This window comes from Antrostomus carolinensis, unplaced genomic scaffold, assembly GCF_000700745.2.
Source record: "Antrostomus carolinensis isolate BGI_N321 unplaced genomic scaffold, ASM70074v2 scaffold25066, whole genome shotgun sequence".
Taxonomy (NCBI): domain Eukaryota; kingdom Metazoa; phylum Chordata; class Aves; order Caprimulgiformes; family Caprimulgidae; genus Antrostomus; species Antrostomus carolinensis.
This window is the reverse complement of record NW_010321537.1, coordinates 24,224-42,692: the sequence shown is the minus strand read 5'-3', so window position 1 is coordinate 42,692 and position 18,469 is coordinate 24,224. Positions and strand designations below refer to the sequence as shown.

General features: G+C 45.0%; 1 protein-coding gene across 1 annotated transcript in view; it reads left to right on the top strand.

Moving 5' to 3' along the window:
* The window catches only part of LOC104526509 (serine/threonine-protein kinase Nek6), a 38,208-nt gene extending 21,091 nt beyond the window's left edge, over positions 1-17,117 (top strand). Inside the window, exons 7-9 of the mRNA XM_010169971.2 lie at positions 7,530-7,624; positions 12,581-12,694; positions 16,407-17,117. Coding sequence (XP_010168273.1) covers positions 7,530-7,624; positions 12,581-12,694; positions 16,407-16,517 — 320 coding nt within the window. The 3' untranslated portion in view covers positions 16,518-17,117. The remainder of the gene's footprint in view (positions 1-7,529; positions 7,625-12,580; positions 12,695-16,406) is intronic.
* The last annotated feature ends 1,352 nt before the right edge of the window (positions 17,118-18,469 follow it).

Genomic DNA, 18,469 nt, shown 5'->3' with positions numbered 1-18,469 from the left:
AAGGGGAGCCGTAATTAGAGCGAGGAACAGAATGAACGTCAGATGAATTACCAGGCAGCAGATCATATTTGTCAGGAAGGATTGCATACATAAAAATTAAGTGACAGTACATGCCGGGGTAATGAAAGAAAAATGAAAGATTTGCCTGTACACAGCCCGTGAGATGCAGGCGAGTGCCTTGCTCGGAGCAACAGCAGGATGCCCGACCGGCGGCACGGCCGGACGGGAGCATCACCGGGCAGCGGGTGACTGTGAGGCAGGGAAAGCCCCAACCCCTGGAAGACATCCACAGGCAGACCTGCGAGAGGGTGGCACGGACACCTCCTGTCTCACTGAGTAACAGAACGGTGTGGGGAAAGGCCGCGGTGTCGTGGGACGGGTGATGAGCACCAGAAACCCGACGGGGGCTGGGGGTGAATTCACCAGGCAGCTCCTCTCCTGCTGCTTTCTCTTCTCCCCATGCCACTTGTGAGAGAAGACAGGAGATGCTTCTCCACAGGGGAGAGCTTTTCATGTACAGGCTTTACCAGAAAACTCCCGCATTTTAATGGTATTGGGTGTAGCTAAGGTGAATTTTACTACTGGTTACAACGTGGTGGCTTACCATCCGTCCTTTCCTAATTTAAACTCCCCTGTAACAGAAGCACCAGGATTTAGTTTAATGGAGATGGACTCATGTATCACAGAAACTTCATTTTATTGGGGGGTGTAGGAGGGAACAGGGCAGCAATTCAGCATGAAGTGAGGAGGAAAAAATACTTTCTTTTCAGTACTGCTTACTGTTTTCTTGAGAAACTTTCCCAGCCTGTTCTTTTGCAGTTTATAATGTGAGCATTTTACTGCATTCATAGTCTTTTTTTTTTCTTCTTCTTTCTTTTGTTTGTGTGGTTATTTTTTCCCTGGAGGAGCTCTATGATACCTGTTTGACAGGCTGTTTTGCTACAGAAAATTACTGTACTTAACCCAGGGCTTTGCACCCAGGAATGCTGAAGTGACACCTGGATGCTGGAGTTTGGATGTGTGTCACCGCGCGTTTGGGTTGATTTTATAGCACTGGTGTGTGATGTGCTTCCAGGTGTCATCTCTCTCATTCAAGATTTAATAGGGCTAGGAGAATTTTTTTGTCTGTTTTTAATGTGTCTGTTATTATTTTGTTGATCTCTGAGGTGGGCATCCAGAGGAATATCTTGTCAGTTCAAGCTATTCTAATACACTTGTTAGAAAGTTTAAGTCATTAACTTTGCTATAAAACCTAATTAGTTCTAAGACAAAAGTAATAAATAACACAGCATATTTAAAAACTTGGGAAAACTGCATAGGCTTTGGAAAACTAACAGTGAGCAGGTAGATCTTGTTTTACTGGGAGCTGGAATAAATATAGAGAATTGCCATTAATGTTAAAATGGATAACTTTATTGTGAACTAGAATAATGCCCATTTTTAGCCAAATGAAGTTGTCATTATCTGAAACTTCTGATTGGCTTTACATTTGGAAGAAAAGGAAAAAAAACCAAACAAAATAATTTACCCAGAAAAGTCTTGTTTTGGAGCAGCTGATTTATTACTTATTCTTGGACAAGAATAAACTTGGAGCAGATTTTCCTTTTGGGGGATGCATGTAAGTCAGAGCTTCCCAGTTCAGAACATGCCAGTGGCTGTGAGCTGGAGTACGTGGGGGGTTACACGTTCCTGCTGGTTTCTTGTTGGACATGGGGGCGCACAGGGAGTCCCTGCAGTCATGGGAAGAGCTCTTTTATAAATGGACTGTTTGTCTTTTTGCTTTTGCTTGCCAGGCCAGTTTGCCATCTGAAACAAAATGATGGTACTTCGAGGGACTAGTAAACAGTGCTAGTTAAGAAAAAATGGACACAAGAATTCTGCTGAAAATTTCAACATTTGGAGAAATTGTGACCTTTTGGTCTGTGCCTGTAGTACAGAGTTTGTGGAGGAGAAGACTACTGCAGAGTTATTGTAGTGCCTACATGTGAAAAAGCAATCTGAAAAATTATAAGGACTTTGGTAGGGTTGTGTGTGTAATTAAATACTAATAAGGAAAAAATAGAGTGCTTAGAGCAAGAGGTCTTGTAAAAACAGCTGCAATATTATGCACAGAATATTTATTCTCTTTTGTAAGAATAAGTAGATTTACTCTTTTTCTTTTTTTTTTTCCCCCCTCCCCTTGAAACAATTAGTGGGGGTACCTAACACTGAGAGTTGAAGGATTTTAAAGTATATTTTGGTGCCTTTGATCACTATTTCACAGTAGCTAATTCCCAAAAGTTGATCTAATTCCCAGTTCTCCTGGGAGAAGACCTCGGCCTTGTTGTTGGAAGTACACCTCAAATAATGCAAACATTTAGAAATGGGTACTTGGGAACTGGACTCCTTGTAAATAACACTGTCAATTTTTCTTGGTAACCTACAAGCATGTTGGGAGACATGAGACAGGTGAGAGTTGTGGACTTCCATTTTCAAGCAGAATTGCTTCCCTGCTGTGTTTGCACCACCAGATAGCATTAAAAATACTAAAATATTTTCCTCAACTGTATGTGTGTTCACGGACTATGTGACGGTGTGTCTTGTGTCATAAAGCTAAACTAATAGTTCTGGAAATAGTTTATTATTATTTTAAAAAGTGGGTGGGTTTTTTGTTACTCAGGGATGGCATCTCAGGTCTTTGAGCACAGTTCTTTGCTTTTTTCATTTGTAATGAGCGTGTTTCAAAAATCACAAGTATTTCAAAACATTGCAAAGTTTGTTTTGACAGGAGAGGAACATCCCTAGAATGAAGAAAAGCTTTAATCAGTATCACCCCTTTGAGGCCCGTGTTGTGCTCTGATATCTCTTGGTTTGAAACTGGGAATACTCTGTAAAGATACAATAAAGGTCAGAATTTGTTAGGTTCTTTCATATTCAGAACTCTGTTCCCTGCTGTGAGACAGAAAAGTGATAGATTCAGAAACACTGTTCAGCTCGGTATTAAAGATTAGCTGGAAGGTGCTGGTGAAGGCAGAACAATAAAAGCATTCCTTATCACTTGTTCCTCTTGTGCTTTGCAGCCAAATATGGCTATGTAGAGTCTGATTGATTTCAAAAGATGCTCTTTTTTTTTGATAGCAGTTTAAAAAAACCCCAATGTACAGAGCCTATTAAAATATTTGGAAATTCTCTGCACTGGTTTCAGTCTAATGACACCCTGCCTGAAGGTGCGGGAGGCTGCTGCTGCTGCAAGAGGCTCCTCTGTGGCACGTTAAATTCAGTGGATGAGACTCTGATGGAGCCTCCTCAAAGTCCACATCAGATTCTCTCTTGTTTCTGCCGATGTGCAGCTAAGGGTGAGTTTCACGGGAGCATTGATCCCTGGCTGGGCTGGATTTGCACAGGGAGAGGCTCTGTAGAAAATAACGATCGTGTGTGTGTGTGTGTGTGATTGTACTGCCCATCTGCTGGCACTTTCACAACAACAAAACTCCTGATTCAAGCTGAAAAACGTTTTTAAAATGAGCGAGCATGATCTTTCTTGTGTAGTGAAAGACTTGCTGAGTTCAGAAGTAATGTATTTTTGTGTCCCTGTGGCAGAGGTGGGGGTTCTGCTCGGAGCACCTCTGCACGCTGGTTGCTGCAGTTGCCACAGGTGGGGTTTTTAACTGAAATGATACGTGAGAGGAAAATAATTTGAATTTTATTTCTGGAATATCTTTGCTGCCTTTGCCTGGTGAAATAAGAAACTCTGCTCTGAATCTAAGTCAGAATAATGAGCATTTCCCTAACTTGGGTGTTGCAGATACCCCAGAGCTGCTCTGGTCCGTGTGGGTGTTGTAGCTGCGCACACAGACAGTGCTGGGGAGAGCAGGAAGAAATTCTGTTGTGGTATCGCTGAAGCACGTGTGGATATTCAAGGGAAGTGTTCTGACTTTCAGAAATAGAATGGGAAGATGCTTGTTTAGTCACAATCTACTCTACTGTTTTACAACCTTTATAACTTTAAAGGCATTACTCTGCCAGCTGGTGATTAATGTTGAGTCTGAACAATATTCTGTATTTTCAGCAGGGCAAATACCAAAGAAAGTTTGTGATTAATAGTCTCTGATTAGACAGTTCTTGTCAAATTGACTAACGTGATGCAGTGGTGAGCCCTGACTGATTGTGCTGGAAGTCTTGCGCGGTTTTCTAGAAGATGCTCATTACAGGAGATTCCCACATAATGTTGGACAGGCCGTAAAGAGAATTGGGCTTGTCAGTCCTGTATCATGACAGTTATTTAAAAATTAATGCGTGAGTTTTGAAACGCAAAGACCTGCTTGTTCGTGCATTTGCTGACAACACTACGGTAATGATAGGTAAATGTGCAAGGGAGACTTCCTGAAATCAGCTCAGGCGTGGGCTGCTCCGCAGACCTATTAATATAATGGGAAAGACTAATGCACAGAAAATGAAATACAGACCATAATGCACTCATCCGTATTACAAACCCTGTCATTCTGCTTTGATCAAAGGTCGTTTTAAGGCATTATCTGAAACGACAATTGGAGCCTACCAAGCAGACCCCTGCTAACGTGGAAGGCAAGGCCATAACTTTAGAGCCCACACATGATTATTTGCTCTGAGCTTGTTGTGCAGTGACCCAGAATAACTGATCTCCAGAACAGCTATGGCTGGAGGCTGCCCCCAGCACCAGCACTCTGAAGCACGAAGACTTCAGAGAGCAAGAGTGGGAAGGATCTTGGTGGTGCGTGCTGCTGTCCACCCGAGCTCAGCTCCCGTGCTGCTCTCAGCGCAGGGCTGGCACGTCTTCTGCTTGGTCTGCTCCCTTCACTCGCCGGGCAGACTTGGGAAGAGCAGCAGCACTGAGAAGTTGAAGGTAGGGAGGTGTCCTGGTGCTCACTGGGGACTTCCAAAACTTTCTTCAAGAACTTCACGTATTGAATCACCGTTTCTTCTGCAGCTGTATATTTTTAGGCAGGAAAATGAATCGGTGCTGTTCCTACCAAGTCAGTGCTTGTGCAGAAATCTGGCAGATGTCTGGAATTCCTTGGAGAGCTGTGCTGTCCATCGAGTGCATCTTGCACACACATGGGAGAGAGCCACAGAGAGCCTTGTTGTGTCCTTTGGATGAGTCCTGTTTGTTGTTCTGTGGAGTTATTCTGTGCAGTCTGTTAAAAATTGTTAACTGCTACCAGAGCTCTGGTCTCATCCGTCCATAGAGGCCTTTCCCTGGCAATTCACACCAGCCAGATCTGGGACAGTGTCAGTTTGGGATGCTCCTAGGCTCAGTACAATGTTAATGAGCATGGAAATATAACCACCTCCATGTGTTATTTTTCCTGTGATGTAGTTTGTGTAGAACTTGCAGAAATGTAATTTCTCATTAGGATACTCCTCACCTGGAAAGTGAGGTAGTTTATTTGAGTGACCTGCAAGCACAAGCTGAGTTTATCATCCCGGGCAGCTGATTACTGAAAGTCCTGGGGGACTAAACGAAGGAGCCAGTCAGGAAAGTGGTCCCCTCTCTTGGTTACTTGGTCTGTTTTGGGAAGTAGAGTTTTACAGATTTATTCCTGTAACATCTTACGTTTCACACTGATGCCGTAGGATTAATTTCATATTCTATGCTACATCTCTGAATAGCTCTGAGTAAAAATTATTGAGGTTCAGTAGGCTCAAGGTTTGGGTGTAAAAACCCATGGCAGAAATATACAATAAAGATTGAAGGGTCTTGGTTTGGGGCAGGGGATGGTTGGTTTTGTTTTGAGGTGAGATGCCTCATTTTCACCCCAGAGAAAGAAAATCCCATGAGTATTTAAGGTGGAGTAGCTGATGTGACATGATCCCAGTTTACCCCACAGAAAACTTAGGGCTTCAGAATCCTCATGCAGTGGAGACTTTCAGTAATGGGGTGAACTGGGAGGATCTGGTGCATATGGCATCCATGCTCCCAGCAAGACCTATGTAAGGGAGATGTTAGGGACACTCTGGAGCAGATTGGGTAATTCCACGCTAGCATTGGCAGTACTAATTTCAAATCAGTGCTCTTTGTTTTGACTAAATAACCTAAGAGAAGGGTTTTTTTACATTTCTCTGATTTCCAGCTTCTGTTCAGATGCTGATGTTCTGAGGACAAATACTGTCTGACTCCTCAGGTGCTGCCCCACATCTCACTGTTCCTCTGTGTCAGTTTATCATGGAATCACAGACTGGTTTGGGTGGGAAGGGACCTTTCCAGGCCATCTAGTCCAACTCCCCTGCATTGAGCAGGGACATCTTCAACCAGACCAGGTTGTTCACAGCCCCATCCAGCCTGACCACGAACGTTTCCAGGGATGGGGCACTTGGAGAGGGTTGATTTTTGCCTTTTGGGAAGGTGTTGGTTTCTCCCCCAGAACTAATTTGTTTCCTACAGTGAGCAAACCCCTCCTTAGGAGCGTCGGGGAAGGTGGTGGCTGTTTTTCCCCTTCCACCTCTAAGACCATCCTTCATCTGCTTATTAGTCTTCCAGCTGTCTGCTGTCAGCATTTCAGATGGAGAAATTGTAAACTGAGTGTTGCAGGCAAATTAAACATTTGCCATCTTGTGAGGAAAGGTCTTTAATTAGGAGAAGGATCCACTGGAATGCCAAAAGAAAAAAAAATCGACAGGGGACAGGCAAGCAGGGGGAAGCAGGAGTAAAGAGAGCGTGTAAAGTCCTTGGATGTTTTAATAAATGATGTATCTGAGAAGTATTTGATGTAGTTGAGACTGCCAGGATGTCTTGTGTTTTCAGTACCACAACTGAAACTTATTTAGGATTTAAAAAAGAACCTTTTTGAGCGAAGGAATTTATTAATAATTTCCTGTAACTCCTGTCCAAAATGCTGGAGTAAATTTCTTTTGATAAAATGCAGACTTGGGGAAGTACATAGAAATCCCGCGGCTTCTGATGTGACTGCAAGTTGGAGCAGTGTTTGAAAGTTTGGAATTATTATCTTGGTTCTTTCGGAAAGTTTTTGAATACCTGTCTGGCGCTGGGCTTGTTACTTCCATTTCTCTGCTGCAGTAAATGGTCTCCTGAACCCTGACAAAGGGTACCCCGTCATCTCTGGAGCTGCTCTGTCACGCTGCTGCTGCGGCATGTGTCAGGTGAACGCTCAATTGATCCGCTGTCACAGGGTTCTTGTTTCAGCAGAGCACATCCCTGACATCTAACTCGCCGTGAACCAAAGGAGGATGATCCTTTACAATTGCTCTGTCCGTCTCAGACGCTCTGAAGGTGCTTGGAAGGGGGGGGGGGGGAATCATTCTTCAGATTTCCAAGCTACAGCAGATATTTTCAGCAATGTTCACCAGTCCTCTGGCTCTACATGTGATGATACACCTGGTTCTTCGCCTTCGAAACCGCGATTTGTTTCCAAATCTTGTGCCAGTCTCTTCTAATTAACTATTCATGCTGAACCTCATCCTTTAATGAAGTCAAAGTGCTGATAACTCAGGTCACGGAGTCACTTTTTCAGGCAATAACTCTGTTTGTTTGTTTGTTTGTTTGTTTTTTGCAGTGGGAACTCCGTACTATATGTCCCCAGAAAGAATACATGAAAACGGCTATAACTTTAAATCTGATATCTGGTCTTTGGGCTGTTTATTGTATGAGGCAAGTATCTTCTAACTTTTTTTTTTCCCCCAGATTTGTCTTAACCACACAGTACAGTACAGGCATTGAGTAGGGCACACTTACTTAGAGTTTTTATGTAATGTGAAATCAGTTTGTCTAATTTTCTCTAATTTTATTAGACTATAGCTTCTAATTGTAGGTTTTCTTCTAGCCAAATGCAGAGATACAAAGCCAGCACGCTTTGTATGAGCTACACACTTGGTGTGCAACTCTTTCTTAAAAGCTCTTACATATATTTTGAAAAAAACTGCTACGATTTTATAACAGTGCTTTGAGTTTTGTAATTTCATTTTTATCAGGGATCAAAAGGTTTGAACAGTCTTTTACTCATTTATAATCTAATCTTAATCTTTTTTAAAGGTAGGCATCTTTGAATTCAAACAGAAAGTGCACGTAAACATTTAGAAAGCTTTTATCCCAGCCCAGAGAATTAAAAATCCCTGGGATATTTAGTAATAAGAATATTGCTCACATCTGCTTTGGATAATAAATTATGTGAACTGTTGACATCTTGCTTCACACTACTACTCCTCATAACCACATGGAATTAGAGAATAAACAGAAACGTAATTTATTTTAAGAGTGAAAACTGCTATAGTTAAGCATGTGCTTCAGCTGGTTGATTAAACAGAGCTTTTGGGACAAGATGGCATAAAAGTAGATTTTCCCATAACTTGTCACTGTTTATGTGTTTTGGGGAAGAACACTCATTTAAGACAACTAAATGCTTGTTCAGTGAGGTAACCTGCTGTCACTGGTGTGCTACCAAGCCCAGAGTCACCCAGTGCTGCTGCAACATACTATTAAAAAGCTGGTATTTCTTATAAAGGATGGTTTTGCTTGAAATGCTTCTGACGAGATCCTGAGAAGCGGCACGATGCAGTACAGCCGTGTGTGCCCGGGTCTGCTGGTGGCCTTGGAAAAGGAATGTGGAGGCTGTTCTGTAGGAGCAGAGGGAAGGAAGGCTGAGCTCCCAGGAATTCCAATGCTGAGCAGTTCCAGGTGTGCTTCATATATCAGGCCTAAAGAGGAATGAATTCTCAGTTTGAGGCTCTGCTGAGTCGAGGACGTTGGCCCTGCCGCGGAGTGTTGGACTTGCCAGGTCCGTCAGTAACAGTCACGGTTGCCCAGGTTGGACACCGGTGCTTGTTGGCCACTGTAGGGTACAGCTGCTCTGAGGCATTTCTGAGGCTGTGCTCTGCTGGAGAGGGGATTCCAGATTTATGCAGAGAGAAATATTTAGCGTTGTGCTGAGATATGTTTTTGTTGCAGGCAATATGGTCCCCTTATGGCACCGTAGTCTTGGTATTCCCATTCTATCAAGGAGCTGACTTAATTGTGCACTGAACATAATTCCCTGGTGGGAGTAGCAGTGCTGTAGTAACACGTGAAGGGTTTGGCAGGTGGAGCGTTCTTAAATTTACTTCCTACATAGGTAAGTCTGAACTTTGTGACCAGGAGCTGTGAGATCTTGCAAATTCCAAGGAGGGCTGGCAGATTTTGTGCTCAGTGGGTAAACAGCTACTTGACTTCTTCAACTTTCCAGGATTTGGAAAATTAAAAATCTAATTCGTATGTCTTTGAAGATGTGTTTTATCTTCACTAACTTCCTGTAATGAGAATGTTTTTCCATTTGGCTTAGAAGTAAGGAAGGACTGTTTGTTTGGCTGTGAGTCACTTCTGATATTTCTCCAGATAGATTGTGTAGATAAGCCGCAGAGAGATTTAATGTACAAATTGCCTTCAGAGACACGCGTGTCCACTGGAATCCACTTAGGGAACACTGAGGGGTTTGGGATGTGATGCCACATAGCACCACTTAACTTTGACATTGATAATCATACAGTGATTTTTATTAAATCTTATCAATATAGTAGTAACTGTCTTCATCCCTCACTTCCTGTAGATATCTGTCAGCAAGATAACTTGGAGGGGATAAAAATAAGTTATTAATTCCCAGAATATAGCTACAAGCAATGACTTTAGCAGTTCTGGCAAGACGATCAATTTAAACACTAACAGTCATTCCTATATATATATTTTTTAACCAGTCATCCTGCATGGTGGTCATTTTAAATGGAGATCTGGCTGTCCTGTGGTAATTGCTCTAATCAAAATGTCAGGAGCAAACCCCGGCGCAGCATCGCGAACTGTGGTTAGTGAGGTACTCGGAGCGCCCGTGGTCACAGCCCCTGCAGACCCGGCTGCTGTAGTCAGAACCTCTCTGCTCTCTCTTTCCATCTTAATTCCCCATGTTTCCCACCCCAAAATCCCACGGCGTGTCCTTGTCATTCCTCCCCTTTTGGCCGTGACATTTAACTAGACTTGGAAAGAGAAGTTAATGGGAATTGAAGAATCCCGTTCAAGCTCAGTGGCATTATTGATGTCTGTATTGAAATCTCAGAGACCTTGTTTAACCCTTGATTGCCTTCTGTGCCTTCCCCAATGCACCATTAGCGTGTTCTTGGAACAGTCTTGCGTGCTGGGCTCTCCAGTTCTGTTTTAACCGATCGAGAGCAGTTTGCTATCAATCTCTAATTGAAGATTAGAGTCTCTAATTGGAGTCTGTAATTTTTTCCTCGTTGATTTGCCTGTTACTGTTACGACAGGAATGAAGTAACGGCCGTACAACTTCACCTTTTGCCTTCAAAACCTTGCAGAAGGCTGGGAGCATGGGGCTGGCAGGGCTTCTCCCTGGCCCTTGGGGGTTCACAAGCCTGTTGGGCGACTCTTCAGCCTCAGGTCTGTAGGGTTGTGAGGAACAGCTTAGAGTTACCTGGCATTTTCTGAGGTGCTTCTGGCAGCCGTGTCCTCAGTTCATTGTATTCTGTATCACATATTCTGTGTTGCCATTTACCAGCCTCTCTGGATATCTGAGAAATACCTCTGGAAGAACTTCCTGAAAAATATTTCAGTCTGGTGGTACCTGAGGTGATAACCCTGGAGATTTGGCCAGAATAGATCTGACTGCTTCTCATAACAGAGAAGGTCTCGTACCTCTGCCTGGCTGTCTTGCCAAGGTGACCCCCTGCAGCTGGGCGTGTGTTCACTAATTTCAGAATCACCACTGTGTCTCACAAATGAGCAAGGAAGGAAGAAACAGAGTAACTTTAAATTATTTAAAAGATAGGTTTGTGATTTCAACCAAGGATGGTTTCTCTTGATGTGTCCTTGCATTGCTTAACGCTGGGGCGTGTGTTCATGGTGATGGAGTTTTGGTGACACACCCCCAGCTGCGGGGCCTGGGGCCGTGGCTCAGGGGTGCCCCTGCGCTGGGTCACATCCTGCTGCTGGAAATCCAGTTTCCAACCCTTGCCCTAATCAAACCTGCTCGTCTGTCACCAAATCACTAATAATCCATCAATCTTGATTCCTAACTGCAGGCTAATAGAGTGGAGGATCTAGTATTGACTTTTTAATTCTGCTGGGAGCTTGCTGTGTGTGTCAGCAACAAGCCAGCGTTCTTCAGATGGCTTTCACAGCGCATGGTGATGAGCAAAAGACTAATAATCGTCAAATAACCCCCTGTTAAAGCCGGAGTGAGAAGCATCAACTTCAGCTGCCCTCAGTATGAAAAGCTTACCGATTTGATGCAGCTTGTAGCAAAATGGTTTGAAAAGATTTCAACAGAGTGAGTGATCTCCACAATTATCCAGTGGTGCTTTGTTAGAAGGAGGGATCGCTGTGCCGTGGGGAGGGTGAGGAGGGCGCTGGAGAAGCTCCCTGGGCTGACACTGCCTGGGCCGGCCTGGCCAGCGCCCGTGGGTGGCTCTGCTGGGCTGGGGTCCTGGTGTGGGAAGGTGAGGAAGGTGCTTGGCTCTCGTGTGCTCCTCCAGCAGACACAACTTCAGGCACATTTTGTAAGTCCAAAATCGCCTGTTCTGACAGTTTTTTCTGAGCCTCGTCGCTCCGTGTTCGTTCAGACCTCCTGGCTGAGGACTTGCAGCGTGAGTGCTTTTCCACACACAGAGATGCAGTTTCCTTCCTGAGACTTAAGTGTAATCTAAACATATCTCTGTAAGAGCAGACTCCCCATGCCCTGGAAGGAATTCTTCCCCACCCAGAGCCTTCCGTCCTGCTCTCCTTGCTGTGTGAACAGCCTGTTTATCTCCCACATCTGTCACATTTTTGGAGATGCAAATACCGGATTCATGAAACAGAATTGAGAGAGGGAAAAGAGCAGATTGATTGGGAAAAGTTTCAGTAGTTTGGTTCCCAAACCTGCCTGGGGTATAAGCTTTTCTAAACAGCAGATTTCCGGCAGGAGGGGATGTTTGGTTTGAGGTAGTTTGGGGTTTTTTTAACAGTTGAAATACATTGCTCATGCTTGTAAGATTCTTCGTCTTCTGGGTAGCTAAATACCTAAAATAATCCATTTATTCTTTGTGTCAGTCTATTAAAGATCTGCTAGTGCAGAGAGCAAATGAAATTAATAGGAACTGAGGAAGACTGAAACCACGGCAGATTCTCAAAGACAGAAGAGCTGCTACTTTTTGAAGAGGTGATTGTGTCTGAGAGGTTTTCGTAGTCATCCTAGAGCCAGTTGGTTTCTAACCGATTGCCCCGAGGTCCCAGCATCCCATTCCTTGGTTTGGTTTTGATTTTTAAAGGCACTTTTTTCTGTGTACCTGTAGAATCGCCTGTGTACATCCAATGTTCCACATCTGCAGTTGTAGGCAGGAAGAATCACAGTGACAGGGAAAGGCAGAGACTTTGGCAGGCTCAGGGCTGGGTGTTGGGTCCCGTTGGCCTGGCACCAGCCCTGTGGTGGTGCAGAAGTGGTGATCTCAGGGCAGCTGTGGCTGTGGACACTGAGAGCAACGTCATCGCTCGCTCACTGTCAGAGAGCAGAATCTGCCCCTGCAAATCAGCGCCACTGAGAGCTAATAAATCCTTTGCCTTTCTGAAATGTTTTCTATGGTTTTTTCTCTCCAGATGGCAGCTCTTCAGAGTCCTTTCTACGGAGATAAAATGAACCTGTTTTCTCTTTGCCAAAAAATAGAGCAATGTGACTACCCGCCTCTGCCAGCTGAACATTATTCTGAGAAGGTAAATGGGAGTGTTGTGGTGGGGTGGGGTGGGATGAAGAGGAGAGGGAACCTGGGAGGGAAAAAGCCCCCAAGTCCCAGGGAGAGCTGGGGATGGCCAGTGGCTGGGGATGGCCAGTGGCTGGCTGAGGAAACTATCGGGATATCTGACTATTGACAGGCTAAATTAAGATGGAAAAGGAGATTTTGTAATGTGGGGAATATTTTGAAACTGAAAGTCTGTTACACTGGCAAAAGCCACCAGTGAAGCGTGGGAAAGCCCTCTCCTTTGCTTCCTTTCCCTTAAAATAACATACCATGAAACAGTGCTTCAAGTTTTGTTTGTGAAGTCTTCAGTGTGTAACAGGGAGGGGAAAGATTCTTTTTAAGAAGACAATGGGGAGGGGAGGAAAGCTCTTCAATGCACTGAGTATCTATACAGCAGCTGTACAGGGGCTTTTAAATCCTGAGTTTGTGCATATGAAAGGAGGGATGGAGAGCAGTAGCTGAACTGGAGTATATATATAAAACAGTCACTCTGCTGCTTGCTCGGTGTTTCACTTCAGCTGCAAACACGCCAGTTGTTTTTGTTCAGGGCCTCTTGAGCTGGGGTTTTTAATTATTTTTTTCCCTTACCTAGACGAGCCAGCTGTTTTTCCTTACCTCCTCATTCACTCCTATTTGAAAGGAAATGGCTAATGTCATTTTAAATGTTCGCTGTATCCTTTGGGGATTTTCTTTTGTTTTATTCCACCTCAGAGTTCTGAGGAGCGAGAGGCAGGATGCAGGGGGAGTGCCGCACGCAGCAGACGGTCCGGTCTCCACCCTGAGAGGGACCCTGCACCACACATGTCAGATTTTACTTAGATTTTTACTTGCTAAGCAACTCCTGCAAAAAGATTCTTTGAGAACTGCTTGGGAAAAGTGGATTTTTTTGAATTTTTAGATTCTTTTCCCCCCAAGCTGCTGTAGCAGCGAGTCCCGGCTCTGCGCTCGCGTGTGCCATGCTGCTGGAGCACGCGTTCCAGGATATGCCTGCTGGCAGCAGTAATTAGTGTAAGCTGACAGATGTGTTTCCTGTCTTTACAATTACTGTCTGTTTGCTTCCCTCTGGCAGTGCTAAAGAGTGTGTGTAGTGTAGTGGTGATACAATCCAGGGTGAGAAGGATGGTTTAGAGCTCAAAGGCGCCAGGTCCCAGAGAAGGAGGCTCCAGATGGTGTTCATGCACTATTAACAGAATGCTTGACAGAGGCTGCGGAGGGCTGCGCCTTTGGCTGTGGCTCCTCTCGCTGCATTAGCTGCTGCTTCTGACTGAAACCGTGAGGAGCTTCAGCTCAGTGAGTGTTGGAACACGACTCCACCACCAGCAGCGTTTGGTGTGGTACGTGCTTTGACAGATGGGATTTCAGGTGCTTTTGGAGTGGGTCGTGCCAGGGGAAGGTGTGTTGGTGTCTCCCAGCAGCCAGGCTGGATAAACCACGTGGGCAGGATGGTTTCTTTGGAAAGGCTGGGAAGGGAGAGGCAGCTGCCTGCAGCAGCAACCAGCACCAGAAGGAATTTGTTCTTCCCGCAGGCGGTGGGTGGGTGGTTGTCTCGCTCTGGACGTACACGTTTTCCTCCAGGAGCAAATGTCTCTTGTTTTAGACTGAAGGGGCAGAGTCTTCACAGCTGCTCTGACACTGTCACTGGTGCAGGTTTGTGGGTGATGTGGGAAAGCAGTAAAGCCTTTACATCCTCCCACCCAAGGGCAGGGTGAGGATGAGGCCGTGCCACGCTACCCAAGGCTTCAGTGATACTCTGGAGCCATCGTCCCATCTTTCCTTCACCTCGGTAACGCGGCCTCTTCGCTTCAGCAGCAGGCTGAGAGCTGATCACATGAATATTTTAGTTGCAGTGCTGTTTAGATGAACAAGGCAGAGCATTTATTGACGAATTCCTGCTTTAATGGTGTTCCCTTTCAGTGATGTTCCTCTTCTCTGTAGGCTTCTGTGTCTGAATCCTCCCATGATCAGCTGGCGTGCTGCTGGTAGCAGGAGGAGGAGGAGCCGGGACTCCAGCCAGGATTAGTTTTCTATATTGGGAACAATTTGCTAGTAATTGGAGATACTGGTCGTGGTGCTTGTCAGGGCTTGGGCTGCCGGTTCCTGGGAGATGATGGTGAAATGCCTGTGCTGTCCTGGTCATCAGCAGAGGACAGAACTTCCCCAGCTGTGTTTTAAGGGCTGTATTTACTGGTTGGACAAGTTGTACAGATAGTGCAGGCTCTGGTCAGAGCTCTAGAAGCATTTTAATTTGTTTGAGGGTGTTTTGTGGGGCTCTGTCTGGTCAGGGCTGAGGTAAGTGTTAAATCTCAAGGGACAGGGACAGTGGTTGGCAGTGACACCGGGTCCATGCTGCTCCCCTGCCCCTGCCTGCGCCTGCCTGCTCGGGCGCTTGCTCCCTGCAGGAATCCCACTGATGAACCATGCCCGGGGCCCAGCCACAACGTGCAGCACGGGGCCTCGCTCCTCCCAGAGCTGGAAACCTCGCTGGGTGCGTTCAGTGATGCAGCTGAAGCCGTGGGCCTGATAGCTCTATGGTCCTGCTTTTAATTACCATTAAAATAATTGGCACTGTGGCTACTGGGAGGATGTGAGAAGATCAGAGGCTCAAGGCTGTTTCTGCCGGTGCCTCGGGGGTACGAGCAGCTTTCAGTGTCTGTATAATTAAAAGCTACAATCTTTCATGTGCACAATAAAGAGGGTTGGGAGGTGGGGAGACTTCAGCCCTTCTGCATTTTATTTATTAAACATAATCAATGACCAGTCTCTCATCTTCACAAAGGGTTTTAGGAGACAATGGTGCTCCAGTATCGTGACACACACGAGTGTTGTTCTTGCATTCAGAACCTCAAACTGGTTTGTTACTGGGGACTGGTGTGGGAAGGGAAGTGCAGTTATTGTACAGGGCAGTTCTGTTCAGGACCATTTTAAACCCCTCCCTCTCCTTCCCCCTTTCCTCAGAGTCCATTTTCACTGAAAAGTTGATCCCTGTCTGTCAGCTCAGTCACATTTCTGACAGTGATCTCATTTTTCCTTCCTTCATCTCCATCCTGCTTGTGCTACTGGTGCCTCCCTCTGCCCTTCACTGTGCCCTTGGCTGGGTCCTCCTGGGCCGGGCTCCCTTCCCCACTCCTCCGACCCACCACCCTGTCTCCTGCTTCAGACTCTTGTTGACCATGATGATACTGGTCGTCTCTGCTCTGGTTCTCTGAAGTGAATCAAAAATCCCACAGGGAAAAGTTTGGTGGTGGAGGTTTTTTTGTTGTTGTTGTTTTGGTTTTTTTTTAAAAAAAGACTTTGAAGCTCCCAGTGTCAGGAGTAACAGGTCAGAGGTGGTGGTTGTGTTCTCTGTAGAGCCACACGAAACCACTGAGCAGGGAACCCCTCAGGATGCAGATGCTACAAGCGCCTCGTAAATGACAATGTAAAATCCACTGGGTTGTGTCAAGATCTGAATCTTCAGAGCTGAAGGTTTGGTGGGAAAGGTCCTTCCTGGCCCCTTTTGTAGGCTGGGGGGGACATGGGACAGATGGACCCAGGACGTGCCTGCAGTCTGCCCAGGAACACGTACATGAGAGAGGTTCCCAGCTCCTGTCCTGTCCCCAGCGGTGGGACAGTTGCTCCCGTAGCCTTTTCTGGTAAGAAAACTGCAGATTCACTGATGTTTGTGTCCCTGTTTTCGTGTCTTTCAGCTGCGGGAGCTGGTCAGCATGTGCATATACCCCGATCCAGATCAGAGACCTGACATTGGTTACGTGCACCAAATAGCAAAACAAATGCATGTTTGGACCTCCAGCACATGAACCATCTGCAGACGCTCTCGAGAAGCCAGCACAGCGTAGTCTTACTTGAATTCATTTTTCTCAGATGAAACCGACTGGTGCCTAGTGCCACAAGTGAGAGTTGAGCACTGGTAGCAAGATGCTCCCTTATTTCTGCAGGTTATTTGCCAAGGACTCTGACAAGATGGTCATGCTTTAAAGTGAAGATTCTGTGAGGTATTGCAAGTGATTTCTTTTGTTGTTTTTGTTTTTTTAAGGCCAATAACATGTTACAGATGTAGATCATTTAAGGGTCCTTTCTTAAAACTGTCGTGTGTAATCTAGGATAGGTGATATTAACAAGGGTGTCGGAGCGTTGGCCACACCCCTTCTATGGTAACTGTAATGTGAACTATTGAAATAATTCCTTCAGTGAAATCACTTTATACTCATGTAAGAATAACAGTAGATTTTGTGTAATTTGTATAACTGCTACTTTGCCTCTTCTGCAAATGGTTAATAGCAAATTCAGTTTTTACTTCCTATCTTTTAAAGCAACCATTTATGTGTTTTTATTAATTCCTTCCTCTTCAGGAGGGGACTTAGGAACTGGGAAGGGTTGGGGGGGGGAGGGGTGGGAAACACATTTGTTTCAAGATTTCTTTTTTTTTTAATTGAAAATTTAGAGTGAGTATTTTGCTGATGCATTTATCTGTTAGCTTGTCTACAGCCAGTGAGACGAGTTAAGGATGTACCTGGGGAAAAAGAAACCCATGCCAAAGAGAGCCCAGAAGCAGCATTGCTTCTGCAAATAACTTCTCTTTAAGTGTATTTGCCCATTTGGCATGATTCTTGTTAAAAACCAGTGTTTATCTCAGCCAGCTCCACGTTGGTGGGGATACTTTGACCGACAGGTAAAACTTCAGCAAAGCAGTGTTTAAAACACTTGGGAAATTTTTAAAAAAGAAGTAAAAGTCGAATGCTTTGTGTATCTAATTCTACATGAGGATCAGCCCCGGCTCTTTAACTGTGAAAGCTGATTTACAAATGTGAACTTTGATGAAATCTCAACCTGATTTGAAGGAGTCATCATCTTCTTTAACTACACGAAAATTCTGAACCAACTCAACCCATTCATTGAATCAATGATTTGTGTCCATTACTGTCGATGAGGAATAGTCACTGCTCTAGGAACACCCCAGGATTCACGTTCAAGTGTTTCAGAGGGACGGGGCTGCACTTCCCCTTCTTGAGGACAACGAAACGAGCCTGTCCTGGGCCAGCGCTGCTTCCAGGAGTGACGGCGGCTGATGCCAGCGTGTAGATTTGTGTGTGTGACAGTTCAGATGCAGCCTGTGCCTGTTTGTTTTGTTTTTTCTTCTTAAGAAAAGCATACAATCCTTAATTTTTTGGAACTAAGACTTAGGGTTAGAGGGTTACATACATATATAGGCTTTTAGTGGAGTTATTTTTTTTTAACCTAATTTGCTCTACTTAAAGGAAAACTGCAGTGCCATCTTCAACTACTTCCCATCAAATTGTGAAATATTTATGGAGGGTAGCAAAGCAAAGCTATTAATTGCTGTGAATAATGTTGGTATCATTAATGCACGGTGCCATTTTATCGAGTCTTTGCAGGAGGAAGTTGAGCCTGCTGCTCTCATGAGAGATTCAGGAAATTCAGATCAGCATGAGAATGGAGTACAAGCACCAAATTGCTTCCCCCCTTCCCATGCTCACGTGTTTAATTTATGCCCAGCTCCTTTAGCAGCTCTTAGGTTGAAGCCTGAAGGCTGTCACACTCACACTGCAGCGTTCCTTTAAGCCGTGGTGGCAGCTACACGTTCAGAGGAGGGTTGTGCTGCGCCTCTTGGTGTGACACGGAAAAGGATCCTCGGCTTCCAGGGAAGCTCAGCTGAAATTTGAGTATCTTGAGAAGTCTGGTCACTTTCTTGCTACATAAAATTTATTAGTGCCTATAAGTAAATGTATTT